Source organism: Chiloscyllium punctatum, chromosome 8, assembly GCF_047496795.1.
Source record: "Chiloscyllium punctatum isolate Juve2018m chromosome 8, sChiPun1.3, whole genome shotgun sequence".
NCBI classification, from domain to species: Eukaryota; Metazoa; Chordata; class Chondrichthyes; order Orectolobiformes; family Hemiscylliidae; genus Chiloscyllium; species Chiloscyllium punctatum.
In genome coordinates this window covers 16756018-16779211 of record NC_092746.1, presented here as the reverse complement: position 1 = coordinate 16779211, position 23194 = coordinate 16756018, and the positions used below count along the sequence as shown (strand labels likewise).

The window sequence follows — 23194 nt, the reverse complement described above, 5'->3', positions numbered from 1 at the left end:
CTCTAATGCACTCTTTTCCAATTTGATTAACCCAATCAACATGAAGATTAAAATCACTCGTAATTATTCTTTTTTTTTAAACATGCTTCTATTATTTGTTGACTTATAGCCTTTCCTACAGAGTGGCTACTATTTAGTGGCCTGTACACTACCAATGTCTTATTTTCCTTGTTATTTTTTCACCCTTGCTCAAATGGACTCAACATCATCCGACCTGAGATCATCTCTCACAACTGTCCTCATTTCATTCCTTATTAGCAGTGCTACCCTACCATCTTTTCCATTCTTCCTTCCTTTTCAAAAGGGCAAATCACTCTGAATGTTAAGTTCCCAACTTTGATCACCTTATAACTATGTTTCCGTAATGGCTTTGAGATCATATTCATTCATCTTGATTTGCACCAACAGTTTATCCAACTCCTTCTGAATGCTCCATGCATTATGATACAAAACTTTTAAGTTTGTCCTATCGTCAGGTTTCCCTTTACTTGTGAATTTCCCTGTTGCAATATGACATTCACACGTTTTGTCCCTTTTATTTTCTTGTATTTATTTTCAGCCTCATCTGTAACCTGAAATTGATTTTCTAATTTTCCATGCAACTGAATACCACACCCCCAATGTGACCCATTCGCACACCACCTCCCCCCCACCCCACCGACCCCCACCAAATCAACCACCCTAGATTAGATTAGATTACTTAGATTAGATTACTTACAGTGTGGAAACAGGCCCTTCGGCCCAACAAGTCCACACCGCCCCGCCGAAGCGCAACCCACCCATACCCCTACATCTACCTCTTACCTAACACTACGGGCAATTTAGCATGGCCAATTCACCTGACCTGCACATCTTTGGAGTGTGGGAGGAAACCGGAGCACCCGGAGGAAACCCACGCAGACACGGGGAGAATGTGCAAACTCCACACAGAGAGTCGCCTGAGGCGGGAATTGAACCCGGATCTCTGGCGCTGTGAGGCAGCAGTGCTAACCACTGTGCCACCGTGCCGCCCACATTATGTGTTTAACCAGGACTCTGGCCTCAGCATGATTCAGGTAGATCCTAACCCACCAGAACAGCTCTCTCCTTCTCCAGTACTGGTGCCAATGTCCTGAATTTGATCCCATTTCTCCCACGCCATGCTAATGTTACTTTTAATCTTATTGATCCTGTGCTAATTAGCACATGGCTCAAGCAGTAATCCTGAAACTACCACCTTTTTGGTCTGCTTTTCAATTTAGCTCCTAGCTGCTCTGGTTCCTTAGCAGAAACTGTTTCCTGTCAAGTTAATACCTATGTCGATCTTTTCTCCTCCCATTCCAAGTTCCTCTAGAGCCCGGATGAGATATCCTGAACTTGGGCAAAGGCAGGCAATACTGCCTTCAGGACTTTCAATCGTGGTCACAGACAACAGTGTCTATTCCCGTGACTGTACTGTCCCTGATTCCAACTACATTTCTCTATATCTCCCTGCACCAATGCTGGTATGGTCAGTTTGCACATTTCCCCCCCTACAGTCCCTGCTCTCGTCTGTGTAAGCAGCAAGAATCTCAAACCTATTGGACAAGCTCAAGGCTGTGGCTCCCGGATTCCTCTGCCTGCCTGCTTATTAGTTACACCTTCCAGTCCCTGAGCACTCAGTGAATTCTCAGTAGTTAATGTGATGGGTATGTCTACCTCCTGAAACACAGCATCTAGGTCATTCTTCCCCCTTTCTGATGTGCCACAGTGTTTGAAGCTTGGATGCTAGCTCATCAATTCTAGAAAATTGCCAGAATTCCTCATGCAACTAAAATTTGCTACAGATGTGATCACTATGAACCACAATGGAGTCTATCAGTTCCCACGTCATGCAGGCACAGCACATTGCTTGGCACTGCATCTCTGTTTTATTTACTTAGCTCTTAATTTGTGTATTTTTAAATTTTCCACCTTGTCTTTTGAATCTGAAGGATACTTCTCCTATACTTTTAATCTGAAAATAATCGATAGTTTAATTAACAACTATTACTTACCAACTATGTCTTATGATGTCACAATTTTGTGCTGGGCCACCAATCCTGGTTTTCAACTTATCCTGTTAGAAGAGTTTACAAGCTATGAGACAAAAAAAAGCAAAAAGTGCCTCTTCCCCTCCGCCCACGTGTTACAACACAGCAGTGAACACTTCTATTAATTAAGCCAAACACCCAGAAAAGCCTTGTAATCTGTTAAAATATGAGTGACAGAGAACTCCCAAATTCCAATATTTAAGATAATAACTCTAAAAGTGAACATTAGACAACAACTATTCACAACTCTGAGCCCTCCTTTCTCTTAACAGCTTATTACCTGCCTCCAACTCTGTAACAATATGCTGTTCCAATAAAACACTTATTAAAATTACATCAACTTAATTTAAAAACCACACAGCAACTGTCGTCTTCAGTGTCTGTCTTCTTCCAGTTGAAGATCTCCCTGGGTCATCATCTTTCCTTTTACTGTGAATATCTTTTATATAAAAAGGCCCCTTTGATAGAGTGTTTCCTCATTTCTTGGGTTTCTGTCAATGGCAGCTGCTCTGTCTCCAATTTTCAAAATGCCTGCATTTTTATACTCCCACCATCGGATCATCTCTTTGGTTCGATATTGACAAAACAATAAATTCAAACTTGATTTCGTTTTAGTATCCTGGGGCACAATTTAACTGGTTAAATTCGAATTGTTTTCAAAACAGCAACCAAATCACGTATCTATTTCACAGCCAAATGTCACATATTTTCAATTTTCCAGTACATTCTGGGACTGCCATCTAGTCATATATACAGGTGCTTGTAAGCTATCAGTTCCAAACAGTCTTAAAGGTACAGTCCACCTCTTCATATTCATAACACATGCAACTACAAAAGCCCAGAAATACACACTCACTTGTCTTTGTGTGGATGTGATCTGTCTTTACTGATTACGTGAAGCGTATTGGTGGTGGTAGAGATTGGCATTCAACAATCAAGAGTCAGAAAATCAATTCATGGAAAGCTGACTTCAGTGGAGCAAGAACTGAACTGGACAGGATTGATAGGAAGAAGAGGTTGGCAGGAAATAAGTAACTGAACAATGAACACCTTTAAAGAGCAGATGGTTTGGGTACATAGAACATAGAAACATACAGCACAGAACATGTCCTCTGTCCCATGATGTTGTGCCGTGGATTATTCTTAACCTAAAATAAAATAATCTAACTTATGCACCCCTCAATTCACTGCTGTCCAGATGCACATCCAGCAGTTGCTTAAATGTCCCTAGTGACTATGCTTCCACCACCACCACTGGCAATGCTTTCCATGCATTCATAACTCTGCATAAAGAACCTAACTCTGACATCTCCTCTATACCTTCTTCCTAACACCTTAAAACTATGACCTCTCGTGCTAGTCAATCCTGCGCTGGGGAAAGGTCTCTGGCTATCAACTTTATCCATGCCTCTCATTATCTTGTATACTTCAATCAGGTCACCTCTCTTCCTCTTTCTCTCCAGAGAGAAAAGTCCGAGCTTAGTCAACCTCTTCATAAAACAAGCCCTCCAGTCCAGGCAGCATCCTGGCAAACCTTCTTTGCATCCTCTCCAAAGCCTCTGTATCTTTCCTATAGTAGGGTGACCAGAACTGGACACGATATTCCAAGTGTGGTCTCACCAGGAACTTGTAGAGCTGCAGCAAAATCTCATGGCTCTTAAACTCAATCCCCGTATTAATGAAAGCCAAAACACCATGTGCTTTTTTAACAATCCTATCCACTTGGGCGGCAACTTTGAGGGATCTATGCACTTTAACAACAAAATCCCTCTGTTCCTCCACACTGTCAAGAATCCTGTTTTTAATCCTATATTCAGCATTCAAGTTTGACCTTCCAAAATGTATGACTTCACATTTATCCAGGTTGGACTCCATCTGCCATTTCTCAGCCCAGCTCTGCATTCTGTCTATGTCACGCTGCAGCCTGCAGTAGCCCTCTATACTATCAACGGTACCACCAATCTTTGTGTCATCGGCAAATTTACTAACTCACCCCTCAACCCCCTCATCCAAGTCATTTAAAAAAAACTACAAAGAGCAGAGGCCGAAGAACAAAGCCTTGCGGGACACCACTCACCATTGACCTCCACTAATATTACTTTCCATCTACAACCACTCTCTGCCTTCTGTCAGCCAGCCAATTCTGAATCCAGATCACCAACTCTCCCTGTATCCCATATTTTCTGACTTTATGAATGAGTCTACCATAGGGAACCCCATCAAATGCCTTGCTGAAATCCGTATACACCACATCCTCTGTTCGACCGTCATTGACCTGTCTTGTCACCTCCTCAAAGAACTCAATAAGATTTGTGAGGCATGACCTGACCCTCAAAGCCATGCTGACTGCCTTTAATCACGCTATGCTTTTCCAAATATTCATAAATCCTATCCCTCAGAATGCATTCCAAAACCTTGCTGACCACAGACGTAAGACAGACTGGTCTGTAATTGCCAGGGATTTCCCTATTACCCTTCTTGCAAAGGTAACAATATTAACCTCCCTCCAATCCTCCAGTATGAATCCCACGGAAAATGAGGAAGCAAAGATCTTCACCAGGGGTTTAGCAACCACCTTTCTCGCTTACCGGATTAGCCTAGGATAAATCTGGTCTGGCCCAGGGGACTTATCAATCTTAATGTTTGCCAAAAGTTCCAGCACATCAACATCATCAACCTTGATTTGTTCAAGCCCATTTCTCAGCTACTCAAAGTTCTCATTCACAAGATCCCTTTCCTTAGTGAAAACCAAAGCAAAAAAACTCATTTAGGCCTTCCCCTATCTGCTCAGACTCCCCGCACAAGTTCCCTACGCTATCCCTGACCGGCCCTACAATCTCCCTGATCGTTCTGTTATTCCTTACTTATAGTAAAGTGTCTTTGGGTTGTCCCTAATCCTTCTTGCCAAGCCTTTCTCGTGCCCCTTCCTGGCTCTCCTCAGTCCATTTCTGAGCTCCTTTCTAGCAAGCCTGTAATCCCCTAAAGCTGTGCTAGATCCTTGCTACCTCCACCTTACGTAAGCTGTCTTCTTCCTTTTGACAAGAAGCCCCTCTGTTCTCGTCATCCAAGGCTCCTTACTCTTACCCCTTCTTGCCTGTCTCAGAGGAATAACTTTGTGCATCACTCACAACGACTGCTCCTTAAACAGTCACCACATGTCTGTTGTGCACTTTCTGTGGAACAATTGCTCCCAAACTGTACTTCCCAGCTCCTGGCTGATAGCGTCATAATTTCCTTTTCCCCAATTAAATATCTTGCCCATGGTAACTGTACTTTTCCTCTCCGTGGTAAAGGTGAGGCAGTAGTGATCACTGTCACCAAAGTGTTCTCCCACCACGAGATCTGACACCTGTCCTGTCTCATTGCCGAGCACCAAATCCAAAATGTCCTCTCCCCTTGTCGACCTGTCTACATACTGAGTAAGAAAACCCTCCAGAACACACCTGACAAAAATGGCTCCATCCAACCCATCTGCACTAAGGAGGTTCCAGTTAATATTGGGAAAGTTGAAGTCACCCATAACAACAACCCTGCTAATTCTCCATTTTTCCAAAATCTGCCGGCCTAAGAGTTCTCCAATCTCTCTACTGCTATTAGGGGGTTTGTAGAAAACCCCCAATGAGGTGGCTGCTCCCTTGCTGTTCCTAACTTCCACCCATATTGACAAACCTTCCTCGACGACCTTTGTTTCTGTAGTTGTGGTGCACTCTCTAATTAGCAATGCTACACCCCCTCCTCTTTTTCCACCCTCCCTGTTCTTTTTAAACGCTCTAAACCCTGGAACGTCTCGCAAACTTTCCTGCCCCTGTGAAACTCACGGCTCCATTATGGCCACAGCATTGTAGTCCCAAGTACTGATCCATGCTCATCGCTCTTATTTCTGACACTCCTACCATTAATGCTGACACACTTTGCCGATCCCTCTGTTTCATCACATTGAGGTGCATTCTCTAAATCGGAAAGGTAAACAAACAAATCCAGCATTCCCTGATTGACAGTGGAAGTAGAAATTAATATTAGAAAGAAAAAAGTGTACTTATGATAGGTGTGAGACAGAAGAGACAGTTGAGAACTAAGAGGAATACCGAAGGTTTCAAGGAGAGATGAAAAGACAAGAGAAACAAAGTGGAATTATACACGAAGGCTACCAACAAACATAACATGAATCTTAATGTCTTCTACGGCACATAAACTGTTTAAGAATTGTTGAATGAGTAATAGGGCCAATACTTTGCATCTGACTTTACAAAAGAGGACGATGCTTCCCAGGCCATGGTGACAAAGGAGGAAACTGTGATTAGAAGGATCCAAAATTCATCAAGAGGAAATCTTGGATAGACTGTTGGTACTTAAAGTTAACAAGGCACCAGGACAAGATGAGATTCATCCGAGAACTTTCAAGGAAGTAAGCTGAGCATACCGGGGAGATGAGCCATAATCTTTCAGTCTTCCTTGGACTGAGGGGAAGTGCCAGAAGCTGGAGAATTGCAACTATTATGGCCTTGTTCAAGAATGACTGCAAGATAATCCCATCAATTACAGAGAGCCAATTCAACTTCTCTGGGGGGGGAAGCTTAGAGAAATTTGAAGTCATATAGAAAAAGATGGGTTGTTTAGGAAAAGTCAGCATGGGTTCCTAAAGGGGAAATCATATTTAAGTAACTTGCTGGCATTTTTTGAAGAAGTAACAGAGGTTTTTGAGGATAGTGTTATTGATGTGGGATACATGAGTTTCCAGATGGTGCCTGATACAGTGTCACAGAACAAAATTGTGAGGAAGGTTGTAAGCCGTGGTACAAATGTGACAGTCACCATGTTGGTACAAAATTGGCTGAGTGACAGAAAACAATGCATATTATTCAGACTATAAGAAAGGTTTTAGAACAATTTCCCACAGGTTGGTCTTGGGACCCTTGCTTTTTTTATTATATATATTAGTAATCTAGATTTTGGTCTGCAGGGGACAATTTCAAAGTTTGCGAATGACATAGACAGTGTAGAATTCCAAAAGGGGATATTGAAAAGTTGGAGTGGGCAGAGAGGTGGAAGGTGACGTTAGTCTGAGCAATGACAGCAGCAGCAAAGTGAAGGAGAGTGAACCTGGAGGTATACAGTGGTGACATTGAGCTCAGTCTAGGACTGCAGCACTGAAGGTGACTTGAACACTCAAATAATGACATAGGTTTGGCTACTCAGGAACCAGGTTTGCAGAGTGACTGAGCAGTGTCTGGACAGAGGGAAAGTACTTTTTGTAATTGTGCTCTGCCAGGAATGAAGAGTTCAGTCAGGCTTGGGTTCAGTTACTGGAATATTGTCCGCAGTTGATAAGGTTGAGTTAGTCAATAAGATGCAAAATGGTGAGTGAACTTGGCCCCATGGAATGTTCTTCCTGCAATATGTGGGAAATCGAGGACACTTGCAGTGTCCATGGTGACTACGTATGCAGGGAAGTGTGTTCAGTTGCAGCCCTGATTTTCTCAATGGAGCACCTGGAGCTGTGGATGGACTCACTATGGAGCATCCATGATGCTGAGAGTAAGACCATAAAACATAGGAGCAGAATTTAGGCCATTCAGCCCATCAAGGCTGCTCCACCATTCAATCATGGCTGATAGGTTTTTCAACCCCATTTTCCTACCTTCTCCCCATAACCTTTGATTCCCTTGGTCTAGATCAGAGTGGTGCTGGAAAAGCACAGCAGTTCAGGCAGCATCCGAGGAGGTATTCCTGATGAAGGGCTTTTGCCCGAAATGTCGATTTTACTGCTCCTCAGATGCTGCCTGACCTGCTGTGCTTTTCCAGTACCACTCTGATCTAGACTCTGGTTTCCAGCATCTTCGATTCCCTTGGCAATCAAGAAGTTATCTATTTCTGTTTTAAGTATAATCAATGACCTTGTCTCCACAACCTTTTGTGGCAATGAATTCCACAGATTCATCACTCTCTGGCTAAAGTTTCTCCTTATCTCCATTCTAAAAGGTCTTCCCTTTGCTCTAAGGTTATGCTCCTGGATCCTTGTCTCTCGCTAACTAAGAAGGTGCAGCGCTCCCACAGCTTGTATTTGAAAATAAATCTGTTGGACTGTAACCTGGTGTTGTGTGATTTTAACTTTATCCACCCCAGTCCTACACCAGTACCTCCACATCATTCCTCATATGTTAAACCTTTCATTCCTGGGATCATTTTCATGAAGCTCTTCTGGACGTGCTCCTAAGCCAATACATTCTTTCTGAGTTATGAGGCCCAAAATTGCTCACAGTACTCTAAATGTGATCTGACCAGAGCCTTTTAAAACCTCAGAAGTACATCCCTGCTTTTACATTCTAGTGTTTTTGAGATGAACGACAACATTGTATTTGCCTTCCTAATTTCCGACTCGACCCGCAAGTTTACCTTAAGAGAAACCTGCACTAGGACTCCCAAGTCCTTTTGCACTTCAGATTTCTGACTTTTCTCTTCATTTAGAAAACCGTGCCTTTATTCTTCCTATCATGACCGTACAAATTCCCATATTGTATTTCATCTGCCATTTCTTTCTCCTAAACCCTTCTGCAGCCTTCCTGCCTCCTCAATACCACTTGCCCCTCTACTGATCTTTGTATCATCTGCAAATGTAGCCAGGATGCCCTCAGTTCCTTCATCCAGATCATTAATGTATAAAGTGAAAAGTTGTGGTACCAACACTGACCCTTGTGAAACACCACTAGTCATCGGCTTTCATCCCGAGAAGGACCCTTTTATCCCCACTCTCTACAGAACAAAGAAAATTACAGCACAGGAACAGGCCCTTTGGTCCTCCAAGTCTGCGCCAATCCAGATCCCCTGTCTAAACCTGTTGCCTATTTTCTAAGGATCTGAATCCCGTTGTTTCCTGCCCATTCATGTATCTGTCTAGATACATCTTAAATAACACTAACATTCCCGTCCCTACCACCTCCACTGGCAACGTATTCCAGGCACCACCACCCTCTGTGTGAAGAACGTTAAAAGCATATCTCCCCTAACTTTTCCCCTCTCACTTTGAACCCGTGACCCCTAGTAACTGCCAGACAGCCAATGTTCTATCCACTGTCATAGACAACACACTTAGTGAACTGGTCATATCACGGCTACAATAAGACAGAGAAGGGCAGAATGACCACCAGAAACATTAGTAATTGTGGACAGGCAGTGTGGGATCCCTTGTAGCCATTCCAATCTCAAACAGATAAGCAGTTTTGGATACAGTCGTTGGGTTGGCCTCTCAGGAGGAAGCAGCAGAAGCAAGATCAGTGGCACCACAACCGATGCTGTCACGGACACAGACAGGCATTTCTGTGGCTGTGAGCAAAACTCCAGGATGGTGAGCTACTTCCCTGGTGCCAAGGTCAAGGATATCTCTGATCGGGCATAGGATATTCTGAAGGGGGAAGGTGAGCAGTCACAGGTTGTGATTTATAACGGCACAGAGAGATGAAGTCCTGCAAAGGGAGTTAGGTAGGAAATGGAAGCAGGACTTTGAGGCTTCCGGTCTCAGGATTATTTCTTGAGTCACGTGACAGTGGTGACCAGGAATATGAAGATAGTACAATTAAATATATGGCTAAACAGCGGGCATAGGAGGGACGTCTTCCGTTATGTGGATCATTGGGATGTCTTCTGGGCATCCCTATACAACAAGGACAGTTTGTGAAGTAACTCCACAGATGCTGGTCTCCATCACTAAGTCACCCTTTATTAACACGTGACCAGTCCCTGGCTTTCGTACTGTCTCACTCAGAGTCAGCAACTAGAATGTCAGGGTCTCTGACCCACCCCCCCTTTTAAATATTAGCCAGGGCTCCCTGATTGGACCAGATTAACAACCGCAATCTGAGAACTCATGTTCTATGAGGTCCAGTTGGATGACCTCATTACAGTCACTACAGGTTGCACCTAAATTAGATAGGCACCAATACCTTGGATGGAAGTTTGCTAGTACCACACAGGACCTAGTCTGGCACAGGGCAGGAACCAGACCAGTAGGTCAGCAAATAAAATGAGCTAGGAAGATTCAGAGATTAAAGTCAGTGGAACTGAGAAGAACAGACAGGGAGAGGTTACTGAGCATGGCAGCACTAGCAGTCTGAATTGTACTTGTTTTAATGTGAGGAGTATGACAGTTAAGGCAGAGCAACTTGGAGCTTGGAATAATACATCTAACTGTGATATTGTAGGTGTTACAGAGACTTGGTTGAAAGAGGGACAAAACTGGAAGTCTGGGATTCAGATGTGGAGAAAGTGAGGACTGCAGATGCTGGAGATCAGAGCTAAAAATGTGTTGCTGGAAAAGCGCAGCAGGTCAGGCAGCATCCAAGGAGCAGGAGAATCGACGTTTCGGGTATGAGCTCTTCTTCAGGAATGAAAGCTCATACCCGAAACGTCGATTCTCCTGCTCCTTGGATGCAGCCTGACTTGCTGCACTTTTCCAGCAACACATTTTCAGCTGGGATTCAGATGTGCCAGAGGATGCAGCAGAAGGTATATAAAATATATATATATATGGGCGGAGAAATGGGAGATGAGATTTAATCTGGACAAATGGACAAATCAGATGGTGATGTGTTTTGGAAGATCTAATACAGTAAATGGCAGAACCCTTAGTAGCATTAACATTTAGATGGATCAAGGCGTACAGATCGACAGTTCCCTGAAAGTGGCAATGCAAGTGGAATAGGTGATCAAGAAGGCATATGGCATTGTTGGCTTCATCAGTCAGGGCACAGAATGTAAATATTAACAACTCGCGTTGCAGCTCTATAGAGCTTTACTTAGGCCACATTTGGAATATTATGTACAGGTTGCCACACTGCCTGACAGATGCGGATGTTTGGAGAGGGTACAGAAATGATTTACCAGGATGTTGCCTGATTTGGAGGTTATCAGCTATGAGGAGAGATTGGACAAACATGGTTTATTTTCACTTGAACGTTGAGGATGAGGGACATCCTGAGAGAAATTTCCAAAATTATGAAAAACATGCGTAAAATAGTTAGAGCCTTTTTCCCAGGGGAGAATATCAAGTACAAGGGGACCAGGGTTTAAAATAAAAGAGGGTGGGTTTAAAGGAGATGTGAGAGGCAAGTATTTTATACAGAGGGTAGTAAGAATGTGTTGCCAGAGGAGATGGTGGAGGTGGATACAAAGCAATATTTAAGAGGCATTTTGACAGATACATGAATAAGCATAGAATAGAGGGATTCAGACCATGTAGAGAGAAATGTTGTTAGTTTAGAAAGGCGACATGTATTGGTGCAGTCTTGATGTGTCAGAGGGCCAGTTCCTTTGCTTTACTGTTCCATTTCTTTGTTAGGTGCCGAGAAATGTGAGGCGATGCACTTTGGTAGGAAGGACATTGAAAGACAATACAGGGAGCGTGCAGGAGTAAGAACCTTGGGTGTATATGTGCACAGATCATTGAAGGTAGCAGCACAGGGAGAACAGTTAATAAAGTATACACTGTTCTCAGCTATATTAACAGGAGCATGCAGCAAGACGATGATGTTGAACTTGTAGATCTCAGCCAGTGTGCTGTGTACAGTTGTTGTTGCCACACTATGGAAATATATTAGGAAGATAAGGAGAAGCTGTTCCCACTTGTGAAAATAGTGGTAAAATCAAACAGAATCAGCACGGATGTACGGAAAGGAAAGAGGATGCAGGGATGCTTCAGTGTGATCTGGACAAGCTGAGTAAGTGAGCAAATACCTGGTAGATGCAGTGTAATGCACATAAAGTTTAAAGTTATCCACTTTGGGAATAAAACAGGAATGCAGATTATTATCTGAATAGTGTCCTTGTACACTAGTGAGCAATGAAGGTGAGCATTCAAGTGCAGCAGGTAGTCGGGAAGGCTATGGGTGGCACGGTGGCACTAATGGATAGCACAGTGGGTGGCACAGTGGTTAGCACTGCTGCCTCACAGCACCAGAGAACCAGGTTCAATTCCTGCCCTGGGCAACTGTCTGTGTGGAGTCTTCACATTCTCCCCGTGTCTGCGTGGGTTTCCTCCGGGTGCTCCGGTTTCCTCCCAGTCTAAAGATGTTCAGGTTAGGTGAATTGGCCACGCTAAATTGCCCGTAGTGTTAGGTGAAGGGGTAAATGTAGGGGAATGGGTCTGGGTGGGTTGCGCTTCGGCGGGTCGGTGTGGGCTTGTTGGGCCGAAGGGCCTGTTTCCACACTGTAAGTAATCTAATCTAATCTAAAAGGTGAGTGCATGTTGGCCTTCACAGCAAGAGGATTTGAATACAGCCGCAGGGATGTCTTGTTGCAATTATACAGAGTTTTGGTGAGACTACACCTGGAATATTGTGTGCAGTTTTGGTCTCCATATCTGAAGAAGGATGTTTTTGCCACGGAGAAAGTGCAGTGAAGATGAAACAAACTGAGGCCTGGGATGGTAGGACTGACATGTGAGGAGAGGTTGAATCGGTTAGGATTAAATTGGTTGCAGTTTAGTAGAATGAGAGGAATCTCACATAAACCTACAAATGTTTGGAAGGATTAGACAGGGTAGATGCAGGAAGGATGTTCCTGTTCTTGAGGACAGCCCAGATCAAAAGTGATAGTCTAAGGATATTTTCTGAGTGAAGAAATTTTTCTTCATCTCAGTCCTAAATGAATTACCCCATATCCTGATACCTTAAAGGACTTGTACATCAAGGTCCTTCTGATCATTGGTGACTCAAAGGGTGCTACCATTCATTATATATCCCCCTGCATTGTTTGTCCTGCCCAAGAACAAGACCTCACATTTATCCAGAATGAATGTCATGATCAGATATTCAAAGTCCTGTGGCGCTTAGAAAGGTTCAAGGTATCCAAACGGAACCATCATGAGGTGTGAAAGGCTAATTAATTTAAATAATTTATTAGAACTCTGAAGAAATAACTTGTGCTGGGTGTAAAGGGGAAGCATTGATATACTGGGCGTTGGTTTACAAAAGGCATTTGGCAAGGTGCCACACCAAGGGCTATTGTGAAAAAAACTCCTGGTCTAGTGGACAACATACTAGCACGCAGAGAAAATTCGGCTAGCTAACAGGAAACTGAATGTAGCCATAAATGGATCATAAAGATAGGTGAGTTATGTTGCAGCTTTAAAGAACTTTACTTCGGTCGTGTTCGGAATATAGTGTACAGTTCTCGCCATCACACTAGCAGAAGGATGTGGATGCTTTTGAGAGGGTACTGAAAAAGTTTACCAGAATGTAACCTGGTATGAGGGATTTTAGTTATAAGAAAGGTTGAATAAACTGGGTTTGTTTTCACTGGAATGCAGGAGGTTGAGGGGCTACCTAATGGAAGTTTGTAAGACTGTGGAAAGTATGAGGTTTTTTTCCCAGGGTAGAGGAATTAATTACAGTTCAAAGTGTGGTGCGAGACAAGTTTTTCACACAAAGCATGGTGTGTGCCTGGAACACGTTGCTAGAGGAGGTGGTGGAAGCAGGCACAATACAGCGTTCAAGCAACACCTGGACGTGTACATGAATAGGATGGGAATAGAGGGATATGGATCCTGTAAGTGAAGACAGTTTTAGTATGGAAGGGCAAAATGTTACAGTGTAGGCTTGGAGGGCCGAAGGGCCTGTGCTGTATTGCTCTTTGTTCTTTGTTCTATTGTCTGGTTGGCAAGATGTAACAAATTGTGTGCCACAGTAATTAGAGATAGGCCTCAAATTTTTCAATGTGATTTGGATGAAGGAACCAAAGGCATTATTGTTACAATTGCTGATGATGCAAAGATACATGGGAAAGTAAACAGTGAAAATAACTAGGTTCAGTGTGTGTGCAAAAATCTGGCACATAAAGTGGCAAAATATGAAATTGTCCTTTTAAAAGACTTGTTAATGGGATGTGGGTGCTGCTGGCTGGGTCAGCATTTATTGACCATCCCTTTTACCCTTGATCCCTGTAGTCCTTGGGTTGTAGGGACACCCATGATGCTATGAGAAAGGAAGTTCCAAGATTATGATTCAGCGACTGTGAAGAAATATTGATATAGTTTCAAGTCGGGATGGTGTCTATGTGGAGGTGAGCTTACATTCAGTGTTCCCATACATTTGCTACCCTTGTCCTTCTAAGTGGTGGATGTTGTGGGTTTGGGAGGTCCTATCATTGGAGCATTGTTCTGTTAGTATGGTGCATATTGTAAATGGTAAATACTGTGTCAGTAGTGAATGGAGTGAATGCTGGATTGGGGATGGAGTCTCAATCATTTTGAAGGCGCCTTTGCCCTAGATGGTGTTGAGATTTTTGAGTTTTGTTCAAGATGCATGCTCAGCCCCCTACTATACTTGTTATCCACATATGGTTGGGGTGACAGGGTGGCTCAGTGGTTAGCACTGCTGCCGCACAGCACCAGGGACCCAGGTTCAATTCTCGCCTTGGGCGACTGTCTGTGTGGAGTTTGCACATTCTCCCCATGTCTGTGTGGGCTTCATCCGGGTGCTCTGGGTTCCTCCCACAGTTCAAAGATGAGCAGGTTAGGTGAATTGACCATGCTAAATTGCTCATAGTATTAGGTATATTAGTCAGGGGTAAATATAGAGTAGGGGAATGGGTCTGCTTGGTTTACTCTTCAGAGGGTCAGTGTGGACTTGTTGGGCTGAAGGGCCTATTTCCATACTGTAGGGAATCTCATCTCATCTCATCTCATCTCATTGTGAGGCTAAATTCCACACCATTTCCATTTACAAGTTTGCTGACAATACGACTGTTGTAAATCGGATCTCAAACAACAAGGCAGTACAGGGAGGAGATAGAGTGCTTAACGATATGGTGTAAAGTCAACAATCTCTCCATCAACATCAGAAAAATGAACGGGCTGGTCATTGACTTCAGGAAGTGGAGTGGAGGACACAATCTTGTCTGCATCAGTGGTGTTGAGATGGAGATGGTTGATAGCGCCAAGTTTCTGGGATTGACAATAACCAACAATCAATCCTGGTCCATCCATGTTGATACCATTGTCCATAAATACTCTTACAATTTTATAGATGCACCATAGAAAGCTGTAGTATGGCAACCGCTGTTCCCAAGAAAGAAAGAAACTACAGAGTTTTGTGAACACAGCCCTGGCCATCACGCAAAGCAGCCTCCCATCTTGTTGACTTTATCTACTCTTCCCGCTGCATCAGGAAAGTAACCAAAGACCCCTCCCACCCAAGTTATATGCTCTTCTACCCTCTTCTGTTGGGCAGAAGGTATGGAAGATTGCAAACACTTAAGAACAGATTAAAGAACAGCTTCTTCCACCGTGACATCAGACTTTTGAATGGACCTCTTTAATGATAATATTGACCTTTTCAGCATCTGTATCAATGTGTCCTGCACTCAGTTCTGTTAGACTGATGCACTTGTATAATACAATCTGCCCATAAGGAACACAAGACTACACTTTTCACTGCATGTGTGTACATGTGACAGTAATAAATCAAATCAAATCCTGGTAAGTGCAGAATATTCCTTCATACTCCTGACATGTACCTTGTAGTTGCTGAAAAGACTTTGGGGATTCAGGAGGGGAATTACTCATCACATAGCCTCTAATTTGCTGTTGTAGCTAAAGTATTTATATGAAATTCCAGTTCAATTTCTGGTCAGTCCAGGATGTTGATGAGAATTCAGTGTTGGTCATGCCCACCTAAGTTTAAAAGGGCAATGGTTAGATTCCTCCTTGGAAATGGTCATTGCCTGACACTTGTAGTGCACAAATGTCATATGCCACTTATCAACCCAGCCTGGACCTTGTCTGGGTGTTTCGGTATATGGACATAAACTGCTGTATCATTGGAGGAGGTGCGAATGGTCCTGAACTTTGTTAACTTAGTGAAATCCACTTCTAGCCTGATGATAGAGGGAAGGTCATTGATGAAGCAGCTGAACAAGGTTAAGTCTCGGAAACCACTTTGATAAACTCCTGCAATGACATCCTAGAGCTTAGATGATTGACCTCCAATAGCTATCTCCCTTTGTATTAGGCATTATTACGATCAGTGAAAAATTGTCCCCCTGAAGCCAATTGATTCCAGTTTTGCTGACTCCTTGGTACCATGCCAAAATGCTGTTTGGTATCAAGGACAGTTACAATTACTTTGCCTCTGGAATTCCGATCTTCCATCCATGTTTGAATTCATGAGGTCATGAGCTGAGTAGCCATGGCAGAACATAAGCTAAACATTAGTGAGCAAGTTATTCTTTTGCAAGTGCTACTTCATAGCACTGATCATCTGTTCCTTTGCGAATGACTAAGACAAAGCTGATAGGGCAGTAGTTCACTGGGTTGTATTTGTTGTGCTTTTTGTGCACAGAACGTATGTAGGCAAGTTTCTACTTGTTGGGTAGGTATCAGAGTCTAACTGAACTGGAACAACTTTGCTCAGAGCATAACACATCTGGACCAGAAGACTTCAGTACTTACTGTTGAAATGTTTCAAGGTCTGTAGACCTGAAGCATCCAGTGTCTACAGCAGTTTCTTGATATCACATGGAATGAATCTTATCGGTTTAACACTTCTGTCTGAAGATGGGTGCAAGTTCTTCAGCCTTGCCTTTTGCACTCCTCTACCTTAAAAATTATTCAAAGACTATTTCTAGTGCCTTTCTGTGATTCTTTTCAGGAAAGGATTTCCAAAGACTGACTCTCTCCAAGAAAAGCATTTGCCTCAGCTCTGATTTATATGAGTAACAATTTGTTTTTAAACAGTGAGCTCTGGTTCTGGATTATCCGATAACAGTAAACATCCTCCTCCCCATCTACCTTTTTGAGAACCCCCCAGAGCTTATATGTTTCAATCAAATTGCCTCTTCTAATGCTACTGGACACAAGCCTCGTCTGATTAACCTTGCCTCATAAGAAGCTATGTCAGTCAAGGCATTTAAGAGGAAATTGGATTATTAACTTAAAAGGAAGAATACATGGGGGGAGAAATGACACCTGAAAGGACTGTGGATGCTGGAAATCAGAAACAAAACTAGACATTGCTGGAAAATCTCTGTGGGTCTGACAGCATATGTGGAGGGAAGTCAGAATTAATGTCCTGGGTCCTGTGACCCTTCTTCAGAAGAATATAGGACTATGCTGAGAAGGTGGGTGTGTGGGGCTAGGAGAATTACAACTTCAGAGAGCCATCACAGATGTTTTGTAGCCATTCTGCGATTTAATGGAAATGTTAATTCTCAATTCTCCAAAGCTCCAAAACCATCGTTTAAAAAAAGTAAAGCAAACATAAAGCAGACCTCTGACATTACTAAATGTTTGAACTAGAAAATGGTCACCGAGCTGATTTACATTAGAAGCTCAAGGTCCTGTTGTCACTGATGAGAGTCATCAAACTCACTGCTAGATATATCAGCAGTTAGGATTTGAACTCTGGTCTCCTGCCTCAGAGGTAGAAACACTAACACTGCACCACAAGAACCCTTCAAACACATCTGTATTTATTTATTTTTTAATTTCTTTTCTTCGTCCAGAAGTGCTCTTGTATTCAATGAATGATTGTTCTTTTTACCCCATCACCCAGTCATCATCATTTTGTCACCACCAGTAAATCAGCCATGATTCCTATTTGATGAGTTTCCATGCAAAGCCCATTTGGGCAGTGCAATGACATCAAAGGTGAGGGAGGGGTAGGGAAAGGAGAGGGGTACTAAATCAAAATGGAGCTCGACAAACTCACTTGAAAATATTTTTATTGAACTGTTTTTCTAATCAATGTGTTCAGAGATGTTATTACATATCTCTGGAGCAGATAGGATTGAACCCAGGCCTCCTAGTCCACACTATCACTGTGCCACAAGAGGGCCCACAAATTCATTCATAATATCCCACTATTGGCTGAAAGCAGTTGTTCTAACACAGCTATACCAAATCAGCCTCACTGTGACTGGATTCACAGCACAGTGATATTTAAGCATTCAATGACCCTCAAAATTGCCCAATTTTTCTCAACCAGACTTTACAAATAACAGATCTTAGACACCATTTTTGTTTATAACTTAAACAAAAATTAACAGTTTATTACTAATAATGTAATATATTGGAAAACAGATAAACAAGGTAACCTAATTAATAGCTACGATCTAAAGCCCAATTTTTAAAATCATAATCCCCACTCATTCACAGACAGACACAGTTAAAGGGATAAATTTTAACAAAGGAAAATAAAGGAATTACAATTTGTTAGTTCAATAAGCAGTTTCCAATATAGACTGAAAGAACTGCAGGTGCTGAAACAGAAACAGAAGTTGCTGAAAAAGCTCAGCAGGTCTGGCAGCATTTGTGGATAGAAATCAGAGTTAAAGTTTCTGGTCTGGTGACCCTTCCTCAGTTTCCAATGATGGACAGGCATTCATTAAATCCTTGGACAGTGGATTGTTCACAGACATGAAGGGTTGTACATCTTGCTCAAATTTTAAAGTCACCAGTTAATAATTCCCTAATCCTTCAGGGAAGGAAATCTGCCATCCTCATCGTGACACCAGACCCACAGCAATGCCTAGCAAGCCATTCAGTTGTACCAATTGCTACAAAGACTCAAAGAAATGAAACTGGATGGATCACCTGGCATCGAAATAGGCAGCAGAAAAGACAATGACAGAAACAGTCCTGTCAAAACTGCAAAGTCTTCCTTACTAACATCTGGGGGTTACTGCCAAAATTGGGAGAGCTGTCTCATAAACTAGTCAACCAGCAGCCTGACATTGTCATACTCATGGAATCATACCTTACAGACAATGTCCCAGGCACCACCATTACCATCCCTGGATATGTCCTGTCCTACCACAAGACAGACTGGGCAGAGATGATGGCACAGTGGTTTACAGTTGAGAGGGAGTTGTCCTGAGTGTCATCAACATTGAGCCCAGACCCCATGAAATCTCATAGCTTCAGGTTAAACTCGGGCAAAGAAACTTCCTGCTGATTACCCTGTACCTTCCTCCCTCAACTGCTGAATCAGTACTCTTCCATGTTGAACAACACTTGAAAGAAGCATTGAGGATGACAAGGGCACAAAACGTACACTGGGTGGGGGAATTTCAATATCTACCACCAAGAGAGGTTTGGTAGTGGTACTACAAATCAAGGTGGTTGGGTCCTAAAAGACACAGCTGCTGGGCTGGGTCAGCAGCAGGTGGTGAGGGAAAAACATGCTTAACCTCATCCTTAACAATTTGCCAACTGCAGATGCATCTGGCCCTGACAGTATTGATAAGAGCAACCATTGCATAAGCCTTACGGAGACAAAATCCTGCCTGCATATTGAGAAGACTGGTACCAGTCTTCAGCCAATTGGATTCACTCCGTGTGTTATCAAGAGACACTGGATACTAGCTAAAGGCCGTGACAACATTCCGGCAATAGTACTGAAGACTTATGCTTCAGAACTTGCTGCTCCCCTATCCAGGCAGTTCCAGTACAGTTACAATGCTGGCATCTACCTGGCGATGTGGAAAATTACCTAGGCATGTCCTGTTCATAAAACGCAGGACAAATCCAATTCAGCCACTTACCGCACCATCGGTCTACTCTCAATCATCAGTAATGAAAAGTGTCATCAGTAGTGCTATCAAGCAACACCCTGCTCAGCAATAATCTGCTCAGTGACACCCAGTTTGAGTTCCGCCAGGGCCACCTAGCTCTTAATCTCATTACAGCTTTGGTACAAAGAGCTGAATTCCAGAGGTGAGGTGAGAGTGACGGCCTTTGATATCAAGGCTGCATTCAATTGAGTGTGGTAGCAAGGACCCTTCGCAAAACTGGAATGAATAGGTATTAGGGGCAAACTCTCCTGTGGTTAGTGTCATACATGACATCTAGGAAGGTGGTTGTAGTTTTTGAAAGTCAGTCATCTCAGCTCCAGGACATCTCTACAGGAGTTCCATAGGGTCATGTCCTAGGTCCATAAGACCATAAGACATAGGAGTGGAAGTAAGGCCATTCGGCCCATCGAGTCCACTCCGCCATTCAATCATGGCTGATGCGCATTTCAGCTCCACTTGCCAGCGTTCTCCCCGTAGCCCTTAATTCCTCTAGACAACAAGAACCTATCAATCTCGGCCTTGAAGACATTTAGCGTCCCGGCTTCCACTGCACTCCGTGGCAATGAATTCCACAGGCCCACCACTCTCTGGCTGAAGAAATGTCTCCGCATTTCCGTTCTGAAATGACCCCCTCTAATTCTAAGGCTGTGTCCACGGGTCCTAGTCTCCTCGCCTAACAGAAACAATTTTCTAGCATCCACCTTTTCAAAGCCATGTATTATTTTGTACGTCTCTATTAGATCTCCCCTTAATCTTCTAAACTCCAACGAATACAATCCCAGTATCCTCAGCCGTTCCTCATATGCTAGACCTGTCATTCCAGGGATCATCCGTGTGAATCTCCGCTGGACACGTTCCAGTGCCAGTATGTCCTTCCTGAGGTGTGGGGACCAAAACTGGACACAGTACTCCAAATGGGGCCTAACCAGAGCTTTATAAAGTCTTAGTAGTACATCTCTGCTTTTATATTCCAACCATCTTCAGCTACTTCTTCTATGGATCTTCCCTCCATCATAAGTTCAGAAGTGGGATTGTTCACCAATGATTGCACAATATTCAGCACGATTTGTGACGCCTCAGATGCTAAAGCAGTCTGTGTTCAAGTGCAGCAAGGTCTGGACAACATCCCGGCTTGAGCTGACAAATGGCAAATTATATTCACGTCACACATATGCCAGGCTATGAACATCATCAATAAGAGACAATCTAACCACGGCCCCTTGACCTTCAATAATGGGCGGCACAGTGGCTCATGGGCGGCATGGTGGCTCAGTGGTTAGCACTGCTGCCTCACAGCACCAGGTTCCCAGGTTCAGTTCCAGCCTTGGGCGACTGTCTGTGTGAAATTTGCACATTCTCCCGGTGCCTGTGTGGGTGTCTTCCGGGTGCTCCAGTTTCCTCCCACAGTCCAAGGATGTGCAGGTCTGGTGAATTGGCCGTGCTAAATTGCCCATAGTGTTAGGTGTATAAGCCAGAGGGAAATGGGTCTGGGTGGGTTAATCTTCGGAGGGTCGGTGTGAACTGGTTGGGCCAAAGGGCCTGTTTCCACACTGTAGGGAATCTAATCTAATCTAATAGTGTTAACATCACTGAATCTCCCACTATCAACTTCCTGGAGGTTATCATTGACCAGAAACTCAACTCAAACTCACCACATAAACATAGTAACTACAAGAGTAGGTCAGAGTCTATGAATACTGTGGCGAGTAACTCACCTCCTGACTCCCCAAAGCCTATTCACCATCTACAAGGCACAAATTAGGAGTGCGATGGAATACTCCCCACTTGCCTGGATGAGTGCAGCTCCACCAATTCAAGAAATTTGACACCATCCAGAACAAAGCAGCCCAATTGATTGGCACAACACCCACAAGCTTCCACTCTCTCCACCACCAATAATATGTACTATCGACAAGATACACTGCAGAACCTCATCAAAGGTCCTCAGACAACACCTTCCAAACCTACAACCACTTCCATCTAGAAGGACAAGGGCAGCAGATACGTGGGAATACCATCATCTTCAAGTTCCCCTCCAAGCCACTCACCAGAGTGACCTTTCCTTCATTGTTGCTGGGTCAAAAATCTGGAATTCCTTCCCTAAGGGCGTTATAGGTCAACTTCAGCGGTTCAAGAAGGCAGCTCACCATCATTTGAATGTAAACACTTTCAGCAGACTACTAAAAATATTTACTTATTTCTTATAGACTGAGATTTTTCTTCCCCAAGAACATTCAATTTCAATAGCTGGGTAGAAAACAAGTGACACAGAGAACAAAATACAACAGCAGTTTCTAGAAGCCTCCAAAAATAATATGGCTTCCTGCTAAAAACCCAGGCATAACCAGACCTCTTTTTTTTCTTTTCCATCAACATTCTTTCTTTATGGTAGATTGGTTAGCACCGGTCCTCCCTTTATTGACCAATGCAACATCCAACCAGCTGCCAGCCCTGAGCATAACAACAAATCAAATACTGCCTTACCAACAGTGTCATTAGAACAGTAATTAAGTAGCATTGTCTTCCAGGCTGGTTCACAAACAACAAATATATGTCTTTGTTCTTTAAAACAAGCTGCTTAATCAAAGATTAACTCGGAACCTCAACTCACAGTCCCAAACCATTGGAAATGAGAAAAATAAACAAAAAATAGTCAGGGCCTCTAGACTCAAAATAAAGTTATGAAGTGAGACCTGTATAAGGGATAGGTAGTATATTGATAATAATAATTTGTCTTTACTTGTGGAGCCTAGTGTTTGCCACAATAAACAGCATTACACTGTATAAAACACACATTTACTATTTGGTGTAAATGTAAAGTAATATTTTAATTGTTGTAAAAGGCCATCTATATGGATGGACGGAGCTGTTTACCTTTTGAAAAGCTAAGTTTTATTTATTGGTGTTCTCTAGATTAAATGATTTTTTTTCTTGCAGTGGGAACCTATCACAGTGACCTTGGTTGAGAAGGTTCAAATAATAGCAGTGATCCTTGGTTGCCTTTTTCTGATAGCAAGTGTGACCTGGCTCTTATGGTCAGCCTTCAGTCCTGCTGCAATTTGGCAGCGAAGAGACGTCTTATTTCAGATCTGCTATGGAATGTATGGCTTTATGGACCTTGTTTGCATAGGTATGTTGGATGCATAAGAATTAATCAACATTTCTATTAGCACATTAAAACTGTAAAGTTGTCATTAAAAAAGGGGAGGACTTGTTTATTTGTTCAAAGTACCACATTCACCCAATTTTAAAAGTCAAATTTTTGGATTAATTTTTTTAGGCAAAAACTTTATTCTCAACTTTTACCTCAATAATATTTTCAAGGGGCTAATATGCATGTTTGATTTGAGCCCACACTACATCCTGTGGATGGATGGCCTGGCTTATCCAGGTGAGACCACTGATTCGCTTGTTACTATAACAGATGCAAGAACCAGGTGAGATCTGATCTGCTGAAGTTTGCGGTCCATACTCAAGGTTCGACAGTGCTATATAATTGAGTCCTAGTTTGATTATGGATTTGCCTTCTCGGTTAGTGACACAGGCTGTGCATGATGGCAATAATAGCAGGGCATCAGGTC

General features: G+C 43.0%; 1 protein-coding gene across 1 annotated transcript in view; it reads left to right on the top strand.

Moving 5' to 3' along the window:
• Positions 1 to 23194, top strand: part of LOC140480203 (E3 ubiquitin-protein ligase MARCHF11-like) — a 131203-nt gene that overhangs the window by 69958 nt on the left and 38051 nt on the right. Inside the window, exon 3 of the mRNA XM_072574926.1 lies at positions 22551 to 22743. Coding sequence (XP_072431027.1) covers positions 22551 to 22743 — 193 coding nt within the window. The remainder of the gene's footprint in view (positions 1 to 22550; positions 22744 to 23194) is intronic.